The following is a 14,159-nucleotide window of genomic DNA, read 5'->3' on the forward strand; positions in this document are numbered from 1 at the left end:
CCAACACTCAGGAAGCAGAGGCAGATGGAACTCTTGAGAGTTCAAAGCCAGCCTGTCTACACAGCAAAGTCCATACTTACTTCATATTAGATCCTATCTGAAAAACAAAACAACAAAACCCACATACTATAAAATGTTAATTAGAAAAATCATTTATTTCTGCTCCTTTCATACATCGTGTTGCCCAGGAAACAATCTCCCCATATGCGTCTGAAATGACAGAGCACCCCACACACCGTGTAAAGGCCAAGCACCACTGCAGGACCTGACAATCGTCCAAATATCAGCTCTTATCATAGACTTTTCCATTTACATTCACTTCTAAAAGTGAAAAATATGTCCAAAAAATGATGAGGGGTTGTAAAAAATAATCATTTATTCAATACGAAAGTTTTAGAAGTGGAGTATACTTTAAAAAATAAAAAACTAAGAAGAAAATGCCACAACATAGCTGGTACATTGGAATAGGTCATCAGGAAAAATACTGTAATGAACTTGTCTGATACCATGAATTCCAGTCCTAGCTTTAATATGTTTGCTAAGGTGTCACTCAATGCTGCTTTTATGCTGCTCTTCATTCTTTTCCACACTGCACAAGGGAGTGGGTCAGCCATCAAAGCTTTATTAACGGGAGCAGATCCAGGATCCACTGCTTTCTTCTCAGGAGACGCTAGCCCATCAGGTAGCCCCTGCAGAAACACAATTCATAAACACAAAACGTGAATAAGAAGCATCAGTGCAAAGGTACTACTTACTACTCGTAAGTGACAATCCCAAAACGTCATTGCCAGTCCTTACCTCATCCTTGGTTCGTGCCAATAAATAACAAGGTTTCCTGTTACACTTCCCTCTCAAAGTAAAACATCACTAAGCAACATGCAAACTAATATATAACTAGACACTAAGAGGCAGAGAAACGAAAAGGCTACATAAAACTAATCAATCTGTGGACTCTCAAAATTATAACAAAACCCAAACCTTTTCATGGAAACTGGCTTGGATTCCCAAGTTCCTCATCAATGCTAGAGGGGTCCTGGGCTAGCCGGGAGTGCCATGCCTACTGCTGAGCCTGAGGCCCCAAACTGTAAGCTGCCTGACCATGCAGGACGTGTCCAGAAAGCCGTTCTAGACTTCAGCTGTGCCCACAGATGACACCAAAGTTCAAGCTGCTCAGGTAAGAGTTCCTCTCACTGAAGGTGTAGCCAGGCCTTGAAGCCCTTTAAGGAACTGACTGTGGCCCTCGGGTCCCAAGCCTGGCCTCCTGCAATGAGTTCCTGCAGTCTATACCAAGAAGGAATGCGCAGGATCAGAACAACTCTGGAAACTGCTGTCCTACTACCCACACCACCAAGCACTCACTGAGGCCTCCAGAGTGTGGCCCTTGGTGACACACTCTTCCCACTCACTGAGCTAACCTGGGCAAACCCAGTTTCCTCAATTATCAAGTGGATTCTCTCAGAATGTTTTCATTTTATTTATTTATTTTTGGTTTTTAGAGACACGGTTTCTCTGTGTATCTCTGGCTGTCCTGGCCTCACTTTGTAGACCAGGCTGGCCTCGAACTCACAGTGCTCCACCTGCCTCTGCCTCCCGGAGTGCTGGGATTACAGGCATGTGCCACCACTGCCTGCTCACTCAGAATGTTTTTATACAGCACATGTTTTTCTCCATAACAGGTAGGACTTAGATCTCACCAAGGCTTATTTACTGGCACAGAATCGACACCTAAGGGTATGATTTTTCCTCCTTTCCGGCTTCTACACTCTTGATGACTCAAGATCAGTGCACAGCTGATGCAAGCTACCCCCTACTTTACTCTTTCCTTCTGGAGTATCTGAGAACTTTGTTCTTACTCAAGCTGCCCTCCCCACATATGCTCAGACTGAATACCTAAAAAGCAGCCCTGAGTATGTACACACACTGACTTAGAAGACCTCACAGAAATTCACTATCATAAGATCTGATGCATTCAAACAAAAACAAAACAGGAAAGTAATTTTCACAGCACAAAAAAGGTTCCAGATGATTTTCAGCAAGTGTCACATCAACACCACACAGAAGAGGGGCTCTTTAGAGAGAGGTTCCTGTCATCTGCAGTGTGATGTGAATATGTACTTCAAAGCTCCATCTGGCGACAGTTAAACATTATTCCTTCCTAAAAGTAGTGTCTGAGCTACACTTGGAGACTATAAACCTTAAGAAACACTGGGGGAGGAGGGAGCAGTTGGACTGCAGAGATGTCTCTGCAGTTAAGAGCACTGACTGCTCTTGTAGAGGACCAGGGTTCAACCCCCAGCACCTCCACGTGGGCTACAACTACCACACAACTCCAGGGATCCAATGCCCTCTTCTGGCCTACACAGGCATCAGGCACACATGTGGTGCACAAATACATACACAGGGAAAATATCCATAAACATAAAATAAAGTAATACATTTTTAATTTTTTTAAAAAGAGTCATTAGTAGGGAATTAAAGTAAATATCTTAGAATGCATTTATACGGCCACTGCTAAAATCATCTGGCCTTTTCTTATAGACCAGACAATTTCATAATCCTTAGTTATTATATTCAAGCTAATGAGAATTCTACAGATAAATATAAACAAAGTAAATCAAGAATTCAAAAAAACAACTGGGGCCAGCAAAATAGTCCAGTAGGTAAAACTGTTTGCTGTCCAGTCTGATCGTCTGACTCCAATCCCAGTGACCAACATATTAGAAGGAAGAATCTATTCCACAAACTATTTTCTAACCCATACATGTGCCATGGCACATGACACACACACACACACACACACACACACACACACACACAAATAAATTTCATAAAAAAATTAGCACTGGAGAGATGGCTCAGCAGTTAAAAAACCAACCAACCAACCAACCAACCAACCAACATATACAGAAACAGTGAAGTATTGTTTTTTCTTCGGGCAGCCACTGTCTTGACAGTCAGTAAGTACCTTCTCTGTATTAAGGCCAACACTGTGCTTGGATGGCACTCTCAGAAGTGTCTCAAGAGTACAATCTGATGACATAATACTTGCAGTAGTCTCTACGTACATGCACGCCATGGTCAGAGGACACTAAGGAGTGAGCTACCTCCTTCTACCAAGAGAATGGAGGCTGGAACTTGGCTCCCTGCTCAGCAGAGGGAGTCTTTGCCTGCTGAGCCATCCTGCCAGCCTCATTCTCATTTCTAGCTGAGACCGTACAGGGTGGGTAACTGGTCCAAAGCACTAGGCCAGAACAGAAACAGAGGCAACAATAAACAGTCTCCTCTCGCCTACTTCTCCATCTTTTCCAGGGTCCTAGAAATAACTCAACTTCTCTTTTAGAAGCAGTAATGGTTTATTTACCTCTTTTGACACTGGTCAAACTGCAACTTGAAATAGAACTTTTAGGACTGTTTCCAATAACAAAACACTCAGTACTTGGTGGCTCATAAAACGTGGTCTCCCTTAATCTGCCAGACTCTGGAGTACACTACTAACTCTACTAGGTAGATGTGGAACCTGGGACAAGTTCATAGAACTTATGGAAGTGTGAGAGCAACTGGAGGCTAACTCTCAGCCACTTCGCTTCCTCTACTGCACGCTGTCCTCAGCAGCTATGCGAACGTCTTCTGTCACTGCTGTCTCTCTCATTTGCAAAGACTGAGCACTGGATTCAAGATTCTACTCACTACTATGCCCCACCTGCCACTCTTTACAGCCTTAGCCTTTTGGAACAGAGCTCCAATTGTGGAAACAAATGGACCCTCAACTCCCCATAAGGCTCTCTGTAGTCCAGGACTAACCGGAAAGGCAATCTGAATGGCGGGTATGAGGGAGAGTGGGGAATATGGCTAACAAGTGCAGAAGCGCAACTGGATAACTCCTAATATTCCTCAGCATGTGTGTCTATGTGTGTATGTCACTGTACTCTGTAAATATGTACAATTACTATGTCTCAATTAAAATAAAACTTTTATTAAAAGGGGTTATCTATTTCCTCAAATTACAGAATAACCAGCCAAACTAGTAGAGGAAGACAGTGTAAAATTAAAATAGGCACACATTGGTAACCAAGACAGATGACAGTTACATTGAAGCCATAAAGGAAAAACTGAATCGAACAAATAGAAATGACCCTAAGACACAAAGGTAAAATTATATTCCGTGCTCATACCATCCTGCTAGTAACAGGTGTAAACAGGGCATGGAGCAGATGCCATCATCTGGATAACTCAGAAGCCTGAGGCATGAGGCCACGCAAGCTCATGAGCTTATACCCAACATGGTTAACACAGCGAGATTATAGCTCCGAAATGAAAAAATATGTATTTTCTGAGTGTAAATGTTTAAGGTAACAATAAATGTTAAGCACTTTAGAAAGGATTTTTGAAACAGGGTCCCAAGTAGCCCAGGAGGTGCTCAAACTTGCTGTAGCTAAGGCTGGTCTTGAACTCCTGGTCCCTCCAATTCTCAAGTGCTGGGATCACAGCTGTGCACCAACACACCACAGCTAGAAAGATAAATGTGTCACCCCCATGGGAAGCAACTGTCTCTCCCACACTGGCAGACTCTCCCAGGCTATGGGGATTATTTCTAACAGGGCAGAGAGAAAAACAAGGTGCTGGAGTGCCCCAGTGTTCACACAAGGGTGGCCGCCACTGTTCCCTCCGACAAGAGTCACAGAGCGAAGCCTGCAGGGACTACAGAGCTACACAACTGACGACACGCCCTTGTGAGGCCTTCCCACGGGGCCAGGACTGAGTTGGCGTACAGCTCTAGGGTCAGCACCCTCACTAACAGGCACATTCAGGCAGTGCACAGAATACGCCACAGGACAAATCAAACACAAAAATTAGTATGGCTGAAACATGATGCTGTGAAGGTTTGGATGACAAATGTCCCCCACAGTCTTATGCATTTGAACACGTTGGTTCCCAAAAGATGGCACTGTTTGGGACCCCTGGCCTGGCTGGAAGAAGTCTTAGCTGAGGGCAGCTGTGAGATTTCAGAGCCTGTGCCATTTCCAGCTGCTCATTCTATTTTTGTGCCTGTAGTTCAAGAGCTGCCTGAGCCCTCAGCTTCTCACTGCTCCAGCCACCATGCTCCACCGTCATGGACTCCTAATCCTCTGGAACCCGAAGCTACCTTGGTCATGGTGTTTTATCACAGCAAAAGAACAGGAACTAATACAGATGGTTAATAGAGTTCTTAAAAAATGAATGAAATTACTAAATTAATCTTTGTGCTTGGCTTGCCAGAAGTAAAATCAGAATATATAAGAAAGTCTATCACCTTCAAATTAAACTGGAATTACTTGTTTCCTAAACAAGTATTTTTAAATTTCAAATTAACAACCTCAATTGGAATTATATACTTTTACAAAACCAGTTTACCTTTCTTGTAAAAAACACTTTACATTTTCTGGATTACAATATCAGTTTATTGTTTCTATGGGACTCTTCAGTGTGTGTATGAGTGAATTTGATTTTTGTGCCTCCCTTAGGCTCTTTTCCTTCTGTTGGTTTGTCCTGTATAACTTCAGTGTGATTTTTTTTTTATCTTATTACACTTTATTTTATTTTAATAGTATCTCTTAGAAACCTGTTCCTTTTTAATGAGAGACAGAAGGGGGGGCTCTGTATAGGAGGAAAGGTAGGGAGGAACCAGAAGGAACGGGGGCGGGGGATGTATTAAGCTTTATTATATAAGAAAAGAGACTATTTTCAATAGAAAGGAAAAAAATCTTTAAATAATACTATATTTAAAAATGCAATCCAAGCCAGGCAGTGGTGGCACACACTTTTAATCCCAGCACTCAGGAGGTAGAGGCAGGCCAATCTCTGAGCTGGAGGCCAGCCTGGTCTACAGAGGGTGTTCCAGGACAGCTGGGGCTACATACAGAAGCTGTGTCTCAAAAAAAATGATAACAAAATAAAACAAAACCACGGTCTTTTCTCCTATCTTAATAGGATAATGCCTCTTTCCTGTCTAAGGCTTAACAAGTTTTCTTCATGCAGCCTGAAATCCACATGCAAAGTTCCTGGAATGACAAGTGTTTGGAGTGAGTGTGTGTGTGTGTGTGTGTGTGTGTGAGAGAGAGAGAGAGAGAGAGAGAGAGAGAGAGAGAGAGAGAGAGAGAGAGAGAGAGAGAGAGTGTGTCATGGCTGGTAGTCTGAGACTAGACAATAAGCAGACCCCAAGGCTTCTGCATCAGCTCCTGCCTGCAGGTTCCCACATGGTTTGATATATAACTAAATAAACCCTTCCCTCCTCAAGTTGCCCTTGGTCATGTTTCATCACAACCATAAGAACTCTAAGACTCTAAGACTCTAAGAACTCTAAGCGTAACATGAAAAACGACCCTGAGCTGATCTCTAGCCCTGCAAATGTTTAATCTCAAACCAAACCAATCCCATCGTTTATGTGTTATATATCCTGTCCATGTATCCAAAAGCTTAACTTCATACAATATTATTTTTTTAAATTCTGTACATGAAACAAAGGTGTTACGGTGTGGCATCATGCCAGCTGTCAAAAATGTTAGCTTTTCAGGTTAGGAATGAGCAACTTATACCAATTATGAAAGAGCAGAAGCAGTCTATGGCTTGAGAAATCCTCTGTACTGTCACTATTATTACTGGAATCTGACATAGCAACCAAAAGGCATTACAGAAGACTAGCTACCTCCAGCCAGTGAGGCCGAGGCAACAGAGCTAAAAACTTTTTCATAAGCATGCGTGGAGGTGAAGCGAATAAGACCTGCTCGTCTCAATTTTGTTATTAACTATAGTTATAACTGAGGAAAATCACAACTTTCTTTAGTTCTTATTTTTTACATTTAAATGAGTGTTAAATTAAATCTATGAATTTATGTTATTCAAGTAATTATTATATGAATTCATAACAAAAGTTAAATTGCTTATTATACAAAGTATTTTACTTACGGCAATTTCATTCTCATGAAGACTCTAGCCATGAAGAAACTCAGTAGGACACAGACGAAGCCAATGAAAAGAAGAAGAAACCTATTGAGTTTGGGAATATTTGGTGCATTGGATCGGTCCAGGATTATGAAACCTAAACCTCCCATTGTAAACAGAAAGCTAGATGCAAGTCCTTCCATAATATACTGTCCATTTACTCTGAAAAAGAAAATCACAGCAAAGCAAAGGAACGTTATTAGGAAGTTAATGTTTTTCCCCTTAGGTTGAAATTCTTGTTTCTGTCTTATGGTAAAACAGTTAGGGCTGACATTTTATTCTTACCTTACAACTATTTACTATGCCATTGGATAGTCACCACTTCACTCATTCAATAGATATTTATTGAGAGGTATGTCACACATCAAATACAGGTGAACAAAACAGATAAAAACCTGTCTTGGAGCCGGGCGTGGTGGCACACATCTTTAATCCCAGCACTCGGGAGGCAGAGGCAGGTGGATCTCTGTGAGTTCGGGGCCAGCCTGGTCTACAAAGCGCGTCTAGGGCAGCCAAGGCTACACAGAGAAACTCTGTCTCGAAAAACAACAACAACAAAAAACTTTTATTGGCTGGGACTGTAGTTCAGTGGCAGAACTTGCCCAGCACAAATACACTCATGGTTTAACCAAAGCACCACAAAAAAACAAAACAAAAAAAGTAAAAAAATAAAGCTTGGTCATCATGTAGCCTACCTTAAAAAAAAAAAAGCTTTAAAGCATCAACTAACAAAACTGTCTCAAACATCAATACATAGTTTAGTTATTTTAAAAGAAGAACATCTTCCTGGGCGCAGGAGCACATCTCTGTGAGTTCAAGGCTAACCTGGTCTACCAAGTGTGTTCTAGGACTCTTACCCAAGGTTATTACACAGAAAAACCCTGTCTCAAAAAAAAAAAAAAAAAAAAGCTGTACATTTTGAACACATATGACCTTTCACTTTTCGAAGTTGTGCTATTTAAATTTTTATATCTTTTGTTTTAAGTTTTTGTGAGATAGGCCAAGCTGGCCTTGAACTCAAGAGATCTGCCTACCTCTGCTTCCCAAGTGCTGAGATTAAAGGAGATTAAAGGTGTGCACAACTTCACCTATCGTACCTCCAATCCTAGCTCTCAGAAGGCAGAGGCTGGTGGGTCTCTGAATTAGAGACCAGCAAGAGCTATATAATGAGACCCTATGTACCCTAAATAATATTCAATCAGCTGCAAAGAAATCTGAACTATCTGTGTTTCTTGAAGTCATAACAATAAAATTCTCCTTTCAAAATAAAGTATTTTTAAAGCATGCATTCTTAACTAAGGCCCCATGACCTCCACATCTCCAGCAATCTGTAAATCAATACATGCAAACTTGTGTACATGCTTTTATCTGATTTTTCTTTTTTTTAACTTTATTAATTATTATTTTATGTATATTTGTGTGTGTGTTGAGGGGCACACATGCCGTAGCACGCATGTGGAGGTCAGAGGACCACTTGGTTGAAGTCAGTTCTTTCCTTGCAGTATGTGGGTCCTGGGGACAGAAGTCAGGCTTTCAGGATTAGCATCAAGTGCCTTTCCCTGCTGGGCCATCGCAACAGCCTGTATCTTATTTATCAGGAATATAGTATGCTGAATTCTTAACAGAAAGCAAATTTCTGTCAAAGAAATGGTTATCAACAGGTATTAATAAAGAAGGTACATGATTTTTTTCATTAACTAATTGATTTCATTGAAAACATAGTACTGTTATTTTTAAGGAAATGAAACCACACATGGCACCATATTCAAAATTCAACAGTACAGGAGAAGATACTGTGGATTAACAAGATGGCTCGGTAGAGAGGGGCATTTGCTGCCACTCAAGACTTGGAGTTCAATCCCCAGAAGTCATATGGCGGAAGGCAAGAACAAACTCACAGGGTCTCTGACGTCCACTGTGGTATGGTGCATACATATACGCACATACACACTAAGTAAATAAATGTAATTTTAAGACTTTTAAAGAAATGAAAAAGATGCTATGACATTTCCCTAAGATCTGATTTGCCAGTTTAACTCCCACCGCAGGGAACCACGGTAACCCTTTCCAGGAAGAGTCTACACATATAGAATATAAATAGAAGCACACCTTGGTTCGTGTGGCTACATATAAAGTGGACTCTAGAAAGTGATGGGCTCAGCACTGTCCAGCTTAATCAAGCCATGCTAGAATGCTGTTTCTTTGATGAAATCAAATTGTGTCTTATTTAACAGTAACCCTTGGGAGTCTACAATTTTTTTCCAGCATGTCCACAAAACTATCATAAAGAGAATTTCTTGCCTACACACAAGGTCCCAGAGCTGATCTCTTTGGCCTGTAGACCACATGGCTTATTTCACAATTACTGAACTCAGCGTAAAAAAAAGCTGTAGATAGTATATTAGGCACTCCAGTGGAGCCATCAATAGTGTGTGCGCTTTGCTTGCTTGCTTGTTTGTTTATTTTGATTTTTCAAGTCAGGGTTTCTCTGTGTAATAGCTCTGGCAGTCCTAGACTCACTTTGTAGACCAGGCTGGCCTTGAACTCACAGAGATTCACCTGCCTCTGCCTCCCAAGTGCTAGGATTAAAGCCACATGCCACCATGCCCAGCTGTGTATGCTGTTTATAAGGTAACATATAAATGGATTTGATAATTCCAACAAAATGTTACCAAAAATGATTATAGTTTGCTGACCTCAGGAGAGTCTATCATTTTAACTTTAAACCAACCTTTAGGTTGGTGATATACCAATCACTAAGATATACCTTACCGTCTAATAAATTTATAAGATAGTTCTAGTTTTGTTATGTTCTTACCTTATTTTATTATAAGAATTCCATATTTTAAAACAAATGTTTCTAAATGCAGTTAGGTCCCACAACATTTTTACTGTATTTCACTTTAATTTACTTCTTTTTTTTTTTTTTGGAAAGCCAGTCTCACTACTGGCCTGAAGATCACTATGTAGCCCAGGCTGCCTAAAACCAGAGACCCTCCCGCTGGACTTACAAGCACGTGCCACTATTCTCATCTTTCTAGCTTTGAATAATTAGGCATGCCCCAACATCCTTTTTTGTATCACCAAGTTGTATAAAATGGTATCTGTTACCTGTAAGCCAAGAAAGCTACTGGTCTCTGATGCCCGTGTTCATCAGTCATTGAGCCAACACTTGGAGGTTCAACGATAACATCATAGATTATTCCTAAATGAAAGACAGCAGTGCAGATTAGATTTCTCAGTTTGAAAACAGGACTCCAGGCTGGGTGTGATGGTGCATGCCTTTAATCCCAGCACTCCAGAGGCAGAGGCAGGAGGATTGCTGTGAGGTCAAGGCCAGCCTGGTCTACAAAGTAAGTCTAGGGCAGCCAAGGCTACACAGAGAAACCCTGTCTTGAAAAAAACAAAGAGAAAAAAAAAAAAAAAGAAAGAAAGAAAAAAGGACTCCAGTTTTCACTGCCTCCAATTATATTAAACAGAACTTGTACATAAACAGGCTGCTTTTAATCAAATCAGATCCATCTAACGTTTTGATCTTTGGATAAACCATTTTAGAATGACATCTAAGCATATTATTTCTCAAAGAGGTGCCAATTTCACAAAGGAAACTTAGTAACCCACGCTAATACTATAGAACAGGGGTTCTCAATCAGGGGTCGCATAGCAGATCTCCTACACTTCAGATGTTTACATTATGATTCATAAGAGCAGTAAAATTAGTTATGGAGTAACAATAAAATAATTTTATGGTTGGGGGTCACCACAACATTTAGAACTGTAGTAAAGGGTCGCAGCATTAGGAAGATTGAGAGCCACTGTCTAGAATGTCTCTACAACAAGGGAGATTGAATAGTAAAGATCTACTTTAGTACAGGAAATAAAGCCACATATCCTTGAATTTGTTTCTGTAAGTTGAAAAAGGCTGAAGGAAATTGTCTTGCTCTTTCTTTCTTGTTAAGAGGAGTTCTTACTCTGTGGCGGAAGCTGGCACAGAGCTCACTATGTAGCCCAGGTTGCCTCAAACTTGCAGAAGTCCTTCTGCCTCAGCTTCCTGAGTGCTGGGATAAGAGACTTACTCAGCCAATGATCATAATGTCGACGCCCTCATCACACAACTTAATCACAATCACTAACGTCCAGCAGCATCCTCAACTTCCACTGTTTGGACATAATATGAACCTTCCCACTTCTTCTGTTTTCCAAGACAGGGGTTGCTCTGTGTAGCCCTGGCTGTCCTGGAACTTGCAATGGAGACCACGCTGACCTCAAACTGCCTCCAGAGTGCTGGGATTAAAGGCCACCACCACCTGGCTGCCACTGTTCTTAAAACAGCCTCAACTCCACCTTTTCTTACCCAATAGTAGGCCAGTCTCCCTAACACTCTAGGCTGGCAAAAGATCAAAGGATTCCCTTACCTCCTCCCTGGACCAGCGTTCACTCACAACCTTCACTCAGCTACACAAATTCAGTCCCTCCTCTCCACTCTATTCCCATTGCCGCCTTCTTGGGAACTTCACTCCTTTGGGCAACTCTTCTCAGTCCTGTCTTTTGAAGCTCTTTCCCTACCTACAACAATCCTTCCTCCCTTCAGAGCCTCCTAACATTGTTCCTGCTTGCCCTAAACAGATAGTAGCTCTGGCTGTCCTGGGCTCCCTTTGTAGACCTCGCTGGTCCTGAACTCACAGAGATCCTCCTGCCTCTGCCTCCTGAGTACTGGGATTAAAGGCATGGGCCACCACCATCAGGCTTGACTCGACTTACTTTCTAAGGGGGTTTGGGGGGGCAGAGTAATTATATTTTGTTTGCTTTTATCCCAGCACTGACTTAACAGAAACTCAGTAATGCTTATTATTCTCAGCAACGCTGCTTATGTAAAAAAGAAAAAAAAAAGTATACCCAATTTTTAGAAGACTGTCCTTTCCAGGGGCCAAGCAATAAATGCACAAGATGTGGCCTTCCATTATGAGGCAGTGGTTGGAGTTGAGACATCCCCCAACTCCATTTTAAAACACCAAAAATGTAGCCCAATGGAAAGCTGAGGCTTCTAGCAAAAAAACTCTGTCCCCAAAGGAAGTAAAAATTAGGAAACAGACCAGCAAGAATGAACACTAAGTTTTCAAAGCCAAATGCATTTTAAGTTCCATATTCACTCCTTAATGTGCTGGGCAAAAGTTAAGGCTAGTGCCACACCAGACAATGTTTGATAACATCAAGAAAATCTGTCTAACGTGGCATCTAGCATTTCTGTGACTGTAAGCTGGGCAGGGTGGCAACTCTACTGTTAACAGACTGTCTTCTACCTCTTCAAACACACCCCCAACAAAGATGAACTACTCTTGCTAACGTAAGATCTGTTTAATATTCGGAATTAAGTACACTACTTCCTAAATCCCAAAAGCACAATCCGAAGTAAACCCTGGAACTGACGCTCCGAAGGGTGCTCTCTTAAAAGGAGTGCAGCGAGACTGCCAACTCACCAGTAGACAAGGCCACACCCCTTTGCATTTTCCACTTCAGAGGGGAATTCGGTGACAGATGAGCGAAAAGCGCGGCTTTCCTTGTATTTTCTAAATCCCATCTTTTTGCAAGCCTCAACTCCAACCTCACGTATTTCTCAGAAGCCGTGGCTTCGGTAAGTTTCTGTGCTTGGACACCAAGCAACCCAAGCCCCCGGAGTCTGAGCTAACAAACTAGATGGTTGTCAGATCTCTTCCAAGGTTCCAGGGGTCACAAAGAAAAGCTTAATAGCCTCACACCCTCTCGACCAACCACAGAAACCCAGTGAATCGAAAATGATGTTCCCAAGACCCGGGTCAAACAATGTACAGCAAGTAATTAAAAAGGACTAGCTGGGCTTGGCAAATGTATTCAACTCGGCTCTCGAAGGAGAGGGCGGGCCAAGAGAATGAGACCACTTCTCTCCAGGGCAAGGCGTGAAGCGAGCTCCGCTCCGCCGGCAGAGCAACGTGGGCTCGGCACTGCCCTCCCGGCCGGCCGGGCACCGCGGCCAGGCGCCTCCGGAGCGAGCAGCCTGCGCGCCCACCCGACCCATCACGGCCGAGTTACCTCCGGTAATGAGGAAGTAAGACACCACCACCAGGGCGTACACCGTCATGGCCGACGGCATGTGCACCCAGGGCGGCTTCTTTAGCTTCAGGTTGGGGCATTCCAGCACTAAGAACGGGACTCGGTACAGAGTCTCCATGTCAGCAGCGGTACGGCCAGCCCTCTGGCCTCCAGCCTCCCGCGCCGCCCGGAAACACGCCCGCCCCTTGGCTCTCGCGCATGCGTGAGCGGAGGAACGCAGGTCCGTAAAGGTCAGAAGTAGACAAGATATCCACTGAAGAATGGAAGAAACCACATTATGCTGTTAAGGTATATGTTCAGAACATATATAATAAAGAACGTAATAAGCTTGGGTGTGGATTAGAAGCTCGTTTTCTTGATCAGAAAAAGGATCGATATTATGCACCTTCTAGGACCTTCAAGGCGTTGTACGTGGCTGAGCCAGAGAAGCGGAGAGATTCGCATCCCACTGCCCCGCCCACATGCTGACGCGATACGCTTGAGGGCTGATTGGCTGCTGGGTTCACAGGAGGATGAATGGGAAAGTTTAGAAAGGTGCTCCTTTTTAATACTGTTTCCACCCACCGCCACCACTAGGACTTGAAAAGGCTCTAACTCGCTAAGGTTTATGCTGTATAGCGGTGCTAACAACAGTAACAATTGCCAATAATTTCCAAAGGAGTGGCCATTGTTTTAAAAACTCAGTCCATGTCTGCCAATAACCGTGGCAGAGCAGAATAGTATTCTAAACGATTTATAGTTCTCTCAGCTTTGTCTTTTCTCAGTCACTTGTGTGCTGGTAAACGATAAAAATCACGCAGGCCAAAAGTCTTGAAGTCGTTCTGTTTTCTCACCTTAATAACCTGCTTAGCAGGGGCCTGACTTCGGCAGCATAAATGCTAAAATTGGAACGAAACGTACTGCCACTTGGCTATTTAGGGTGTCCTCCTGCCAGGGAATCAAATGTAAATAAGAGAGTACTTTGCAGGCTAGAGGCAGTAAACCTGATCGAAAGAAAAATGTATTTGGAATACAGAAGCTCCGCTGTGGTGCCTCCTAGGATTCCCATATCCTATGGTAAACGCCTAAAGAACATGACAAGCCAATGGAGAGGC

The 14,159-nt window shown here is 42.6% G+C and overlaps 1 protein-coding gene across 1 annotated transcript; it reads right to left on the reverse strand.

Annotated features, from left to right (window-relative positions):
• Nucleotides 1–337: 337 nt before the first annotated feature.
• Ostc (oligosaccharyltransferase complex non-catalytic subunit) lies at nt 338–13,243 on the reverse strand. The gene is made up of 4 exons (XM_051166004.1): nt 13,045–13,243; nt 10,090–10,183; nt 6,943–7,140; nt 338–689 (listed from the first exon to the last, which is right to left on the reverse strand). The coding sequence occupies exons 1-4, from the start codon at nt 13,181–13,183 to the stop codon at nt 671–673; spliced, it is 450 nt and encodes a 149-aa protein (XP_051021961.1). The 5' UTR covers nt 13,184–13,243; the 3' UTR covers nt 338–670.
• Between the last annotated feature and the right edge of the window lie 916 nt (nt 13,244–14,159).

Source organism: Acomys russatus, chromosome 23 (genome assembly GCF_903995435.1).
Source record: "Acomys russatus chromosome 23, mAcoRus1.1, whole genome shotgun sequence".
Classification (NCBI taxonomy): Eukaryota; Metazoa; Chordata; class Mammalia; order Rodentia; family Muridae; genus Acomys; species Acomys russatus.

Coding starts and splice junctions, on each gene's coding strand:
- Ostc (XM_051166004.1), bottom strand. CDS start 13,183: ATGGAGACTCTGTACCGAGTCCCGTTCTTAGTGCTGGAATGCCCCAAC. Junction 10,184..13,044: donor TTACTTCCTCATTACCGGAG/GTAACTCGGCCG, acceptor TCTTTCATTTAG/GAATAATCTATGATGTTATC. Junction 7,141..10,089: donor GTAGCTTTCTTGGCTTACAG/GTAACAGATACC, acceptor TTTCTTTTTCAG/AGTAAATGGACAGTATATTA.